Source organism: Sorghum bicolor, chromosome 4 (genome assembly GCF_000003195.3).
Source record: "Sorghum bicolor cultivar BTx623 chromosome 4, Sorghum_bicolor_NCBIv3, whole genome shotgun sequence".
NCBI lineage: Eukaryota > Viridiplantae > Streptophyta > Magnoliopsida > Poales > Poaceae > Sorghum > Sorghum bicolor.
In genome coordinates this window covers 55,547,159-55,553,566 of record NC_012873.2, presented here as the reverse complement: position 1 = coordinate 55,553,566, position 6,408 = coordinate 55,547,159, and the positions used below count along the sequence as shown (strand labels likewise).

The window sequence follows — 6,408 nt, the reverse complement described above, 5'->3', positions numbered from 1 at the left end:
CTAGGCTTAAAAGATTCGTCTCGCGATTTATAGGTAAACTGTACAGTTAGTTTTTATTTTTATCTATATTTAATGCTTCATACATGTGTCATAAGATTCGATATGACAGAGAATTTTAAAAGGTTTTTGGTTTTGGGTGAACTGAACAAGAACTGAACTTGACATGGCATTGCTTCCCTAAAAAAAAAAGAACTTGACGTGGCATTGCTATGGTTAGACAATAAGTCAATAACGCAGGACTGAGGACCAGTTTGGACCATGCAGTCGCCGCGCCGGCCGGTACCGGCAGCCGTGCCTGCCGATGACAGCAACCAACCAAACCAAATGGCAGCAGCTCGCGCGGCCACGCGGCACCAAACAGTGTATTCAAATAATTTTTCGTTCCTTCAGCATCGATGCTTGAGGCCTTGTTTTTAGTTCGAAAAACTTTTGGTTCGGAGTATTGGAGCAATTTTGTTTTTATTTGATAAACATTGTCCAATCATAAAGTAACTAAGCTTACAAGATTTATCTCGTGGTTTACAGTGCAATTAGTTTTTATTTTCATCTATTTTTAGTGCTCCATGCATATGCCGCAAGATTCAATGTGACAGAGAATCTTGAAAAATTTTTGGTTTTGGGGTGAACTAAACGAGGACTGAACGGTTGAACCTCTTTGATCCTCCATCCTTCTCTCCCGCTTAAAGCATCGGTTTCTCTGTCACACGTACTATCAATGGCAATGACAGTCTTCCACAACAAACTATTGACGATTATGGTTAAAAATACTGTTCAATGATTTGTTATAAGAGAAAAACACGATTGAAGATAAGCTCAAACGAACACGGTAAAAGAAGAAATACCAGAGTACTTTTGAGAGCACTAATCATAAACAAAAACTATCAGTGACGGCAACTACCTGTAGCCGGCCAGAAGCATTTGATCCGCCTCCTCCCTACTACTACTAGCCAGCAAGGCAGCAACTCCCCTGTTGCACAGCTTGCTCGGTCGAAGGTCCTACCATTTCTTTCCTTCCACGAACGCCAAACCGATCAGCAACATCAAGGAGTCAAGCCAAAAAGAAAGAAGAGGAAGGAGGTCTAGGTATGAGAAATCTTGAACATATTAACAAAGGTATGTTGATCAACACAGCTTGGCGCTCGGTTCATGATCCAAAATCCTTTGTTGCAAAGATAATTAGATCCAAATATTATTCCAGAATAGTATGTTTACTAACTTATGAATGGAATGGAACAACAACTTGTATGTATATCTAGATAGGTACAAGTTGGAACTACTTGCAACTTGAAATGGAATGATTACTTATGTATAATGTCCATCTTCATTGGGCCTTGTACGAGTTGGGAGTTGCTTCCCTATGAAGCCAATCAAACAACCTTTCTACTTTGCATTGATGCTGGCAGTTAATTCAGATGACGAACGGAGGTTAGTGCAAGCAAAGCAAGCGGCTGCAGGTTGCCGCTGTCCGCGAATGGGAAACAAACCGGTGACTGATTTGTACTCTCTGGAGCTCGCTGCCTGCAGTCCAGAGCTCCTGATCTGAAATCTCACCCACCAGCGACCCTAGCCTAGCACACACATCTGCTATTTTCCCGCCATAAAGCTCCTTTTCTTGAACATGAAGCGTCAGGACTCAGGAGCAGGTCGACTGGACTGTACGCTGCTACTGATGAACTGTTGACTGTACGATGAATTCGGCCATTGATCCTTAGCACAGATTTGACAATGGATGGAATGCCTAAGCTCCATCTTTTTTTTCCTCAGTCACATAAAAGGTTCAATACAACGCGCCTTAGCAGGCGCTAAGGCGCGGTGTCAAACGAGATTTTACATGGAATGCCTAAGCTCCATCTGCTGCGAGCTTTGTACTAATCCCTTCGTTCTGAAGCCAACAAGCACTCTTTCTTTTCTACTGGTATACTATGCATTGATGCTGACAAGCATGCGGGTGAAGGTTGCTGCTGTCTGTTAATGGGGAACAGATCAGTTACCAATCTGTGTACTCCGGGCTCACCTTCGCTGCAGCAGTCCAAAGGACTTGATCTGCAAATCTCAAGCACATCAATGGCAGAGCCACAAACAAAAGGAACGGATCACGTTGTATTGTCCACCCAAGATCTCGCACATCTTAGGTTCCTTTTCTTGAACCTGAAGCATCGCCATGATTCGCTCTCCATGCATACATCGCAATCACATCCCTAAAAGATCAACAAAAGGGAGCAAATTCCATCATGGAAAGGGACACACGTTTGGTTATTTCATCCATTCATTCATTGGGAACAGGAACACAAGATACATACAATCTTTTCTCATGCCTATCCATGACCCATGCATGTAGGTAGGAATGAGAAATGACCACAGTAGTCGGGACCATAAAAAGAATCCCAATACTAGGCTTCAACAAATCACATCACAACCACCATGGCTGACACTTGCAACAAGCTACAACATGATTAAAAGGCTCTCTCACTCTCATCTTCAGGGACCCTTAGCCCTTGCATGGAGTGGCACTAAGAGTGGACTAAGAGGGGTTTAGAGAACAAACCCCTTGGATTCCGGATATAATAAAACCTTCCAGAAATTAAAAGTACCTTCACGATACTAAATAGTAACACGATCTTATAACTAATAAGTAGTGGTGATAGTTAGCACGGTAACGGGCTGATCCGAGTTACACTTGGATAAAAGGCTGGCACGAGCTCCGCGTAACTTGGGCCGAGAGAGCTCGGAGCTTCATGTCCTTGAGGGCCGGGTCCTCTAGGAGGAGGACCTTGTCCTTGTCCCTCACCCCAACCATGTGGAGGTGATCAGTGTCATCTCTCTCTTTGCCCCTGAACAGCAACCTCTGCTCCCGAGGCTCCAGTCCTGTTATCATGGATAACATCACCTTCAGCTCCCCTGCATTTTTCAGAGACAAAGCTTGTTAATTACAACACCAACCAAAAAGGGCATACTTTTAAATTGTTTAAATGAAATTCACACTGTCAGTACACATATCATATAGATAACGATGGAAAAGAAAAACAATGGATGAAGGTTCCAACATGTGTGCATTTTTGGCTGATTCTAAGGCATCTAGCATATTGGCAAGTCACAGCAACTGCCATTACATGTATGAGCAGGAGCTGGCTGTATGGTTGGAAGCCATAAATATATAAATATTTTTAATTTTTATATTTGTATATATATTGCAGCCATGAAAAGTTATGTGCGAGTGTGTACGCCCATGTTAGGGTGTAAGACTTCGAAGTCTCTTTGCGTCAGCATTGCTAGTACAGATACAGTGAAGTACTGTAGTTCTGAGGAAGATGCAGCACATGTCGGTTCATAAGTCCACAACAGTTTAAGTATTCAGCCGACCTTTCTAGTTGTCAACAAAAATGTTGGAAATCGCAGTACGACTCAGAACCATGGGAATTTCACATTTGGATTTTGGAGTTCAGAATTTTGGAATCGAGACCATGCTGGTTTGGCTCTAAGGCCTTGTTTAATTCTATTTTTTTTAAAAAAAATTGTCATATCAAATCTTTAAATACATAGAACATTAAATATAAATAAAAAAAATAATTGTACAGTTTGACTGCAATTTACAAGACGAATATTTTACATATAGTTAATTTATAGTTGAACAATAATTATCAAATATAAATGAAAGTGTTGTAGTAACCGAACCAAAAAATTTTCGCTATAGGAGTAAATGTAAACTTGAGAGCAGAGCTGTCCATTCCATACTCCAAAGACGCATTCTGCATAGGAAATGTCAAATGCAGGCAGGGCCGTTGCTGTGCTTGACAGTTCAGAAAAAGGGCGCTGCTTCCGTTCTTAACTGCATTCCAGCGACTACCAAACAACTACTTACATTCATGATGAGGAGAAATAGCTGGATCTTTCCTATTACCATTTTTCTCCTATAATAAGCATTCAGGGGATCCTTCTCAAAAAATAAGCATTCAGGGGAAAGCTAAATAATCATGATGGAAACTTCCAAGATGGAACCACGCATGTCAAATCAAGTTCCAAGAACATAATACTGCTAATCTATCAGCAACCACAGAAGAGATGAAATATATACGTGAAAAGAAAACCACTCAACAAATCGACCAAAACAAGAAACAGAGAGAGCAAGAACCATCAGGCTGGCCGGAGCAGTGTAGTACTCACCAAAAGTGGAGGTGGCTGCAATGGACACATCATGCCAGGAGAAGCCGGTGGACACCCTGACAGTGACCATCTCCTGGCCGCCCCTCCCGTTCCTCTTCTGCACCAGCATCCCTCCGGGCCTCACCTCCCACTCAATCTCCCCGGCGCCGCCACCGACGCCATTGTCGCCGCCGCCACAAGCGGCCGCCTGCTGCTGCTGCTGCTTGGACGAGGAGGTGCTTCTCTTGAACAGCCTCTTGGAGTACCCCAGCTTGATCATGGTTGTGGCAAAGGTGCAGCTCGCTCGCTCGCTTGCTGCTGGCTCCTGTGTAATGCGCAGCGACCGATTTCAGGCTTTGTGGTGGTGCCAAGGCTGGCTTTGTGTGTGTGTGTTCGTGTGAATATATAGGACGAGGAGGACGACGAGGGGCTTGAGGAGAGGCTGCACAAGGCTGGCCCTGGCGCTGGCATGGCAGGCTGGCTCTTTAGAAGCGTGCGTTCTGTTTAAAGTCCATGACTGACCGGCGAGTCCAACGCCGAGGCATGCAATCTCTGCAAAGGTCTCCAGAGCTAGAGTGGCCCCAGAATTCTTAAAAAAAAAAACAGGCAAGGACAAGCATGTTGCCATTATAGTAGTGCTGCAGGGTCCTATAATTATCACGTTTTATTCGTTTGTCTAATAAATCATGACAGAAAAGATTGTTGGCTGAGGGTGTTTGGGACTGCTTCACAAACTTTACTCCACAAACTCCACTGTGGAGTAGCTCCACAAAAAACTAGAGTTTGTGGAGTACCTCTTTAGGTGCTCTCACAACTCCACCATTTTTCTTCGAACTGAGTGCATAGAGCTGAAACCGTTTGGCTAAAAAAAACGTAGAGTGGAGCTGAAAAAACGTGGAACAGAGCAGTCCCAAACACCCCTTATTATGAGAAAAAAACAGCACTGAGTGTTTGATAAATTTAGCTTAAGCTCGAGCGAACTCACCATTGTATGGAGGCGACTGTGGAGATTTATTTGGGCTGCACATGGGAGGGTCGGTCGTCACAAAAATTGATGAGACTAGAGAGCCTCGGATGATGATGATGACGGTAGGATTGGGGGCGAAGGACAGGAAGATTGGTGGGGTGGTCGGTTGCCTTAGATTAGAAAACCCATCAGCAATTGCCGGCCTCCGGCGATTAGACTGTCGATTGACAATTTGCCTTGCCATGATGGCTTTGGCCACCGCTAGTTTTCTTGTAGTTTAGGGCCCTTTCCGGCCCTGCGATTGGTTAGCCGTTGTTTTGAACGCAAGGAAAGACCACGAGATGATGGTGATGGCTAGAGTCTAGAGAGGAGTTGTACGTTGCACAGTGTGCATGTTTTGAGTAGGGCCGAAGGTACGTAAGTATGCGTTGGGTTCAATTTTGGTGGCTCCGATGAGGGTGGTTAAGGTGGCCTGGTGGGGCTTAATGCTCACTCATCATCTTCCCACTTTGTCGTCCTCGCTTTGCAATGCATGCTATTAGTATATGCATTGCACGGTGCACCCGAAGGCTATAGGTTAAGCCAGTGACAGTCCTGTAGAACAGTAATTCATTCTGTGCTCGACATGGCTGACAGGTAAGGGAACTGGAGTACTGTACTGTTGGTTTACTGCTCCTATCCTATTGCCTCGGTCATTGATCTGATCTCCAAGTGATGATAAGGCTAAGGCCGACCTGATCATCATGCCAATCCCAATAATACCCTGTCGATCGAGTCGGCGCAAGATGCCCCAATCCTTCCCCACCCAAAACAATCTGATTGCGCGTGCGCGCATCAATTGTTATATGTATATCCGGAGAACCTTCCTGCGGCCGCCATGGGCGGAGCGCCATGCATGTTGCAGAGGCCTCGCGCGCGCGCGCGGCAGAACGTGCGCGGCGCGAACACATCTTGCGCCATGTGCACAGCGAGAGTGCCCCGGCCACATGGCGTCGTTCGCTAGCTAGGGGTTACGATTCCCCCGGCGAGTGCTGCGACAATTTAGGCTATTCGGTGGATCGCGGCTTTGGATCCATGCATGCTCCCTCGACAAACATGAACAGCTTAGGGAGATCGGCCGGCGGATCGTGTGATAACTGATAATATATACATGGCCACTTGGCGGCACCGTATCTGCGTGGATCAGGCCGTTAATTAGCGGCTGCTTTGCTTTGCTCAGCGGAACGTACGTGGTTTATCCTTTGCAACACTCACTGGCTGTATTGTTCTTTGTTTTTGCCAAAATGCCAGTTTGACTGGCA

The 6,408-nt window shown here is 45.3% G+C and overlaps 1 protein-coding gene across 1 annotated transcript; it reads right to left on the bottom strand.

Moving 5' to 3' along the window:
* LOC8056484 (BAG family molecular chaperone regulator 1) lies at positions 2,235-4,630 on the bottom strand. The gene is made up of 2 exons (XM_002452350.2): positions 4,162-4,630; positions 2,235-2,898 (listed from the first exon to the last, which is right to left on the bottom strand). Exons 1-2 carry the CDS (start codon positions 4,418-4,420, stop codon positions 2,672-2,674), a joined length of 486 nt encoding a protein of 161 aa, XP_002452395.1. The 5' UTR covers positions 4,421-4,630; the 3' UTR covers positions 2,235-2,671.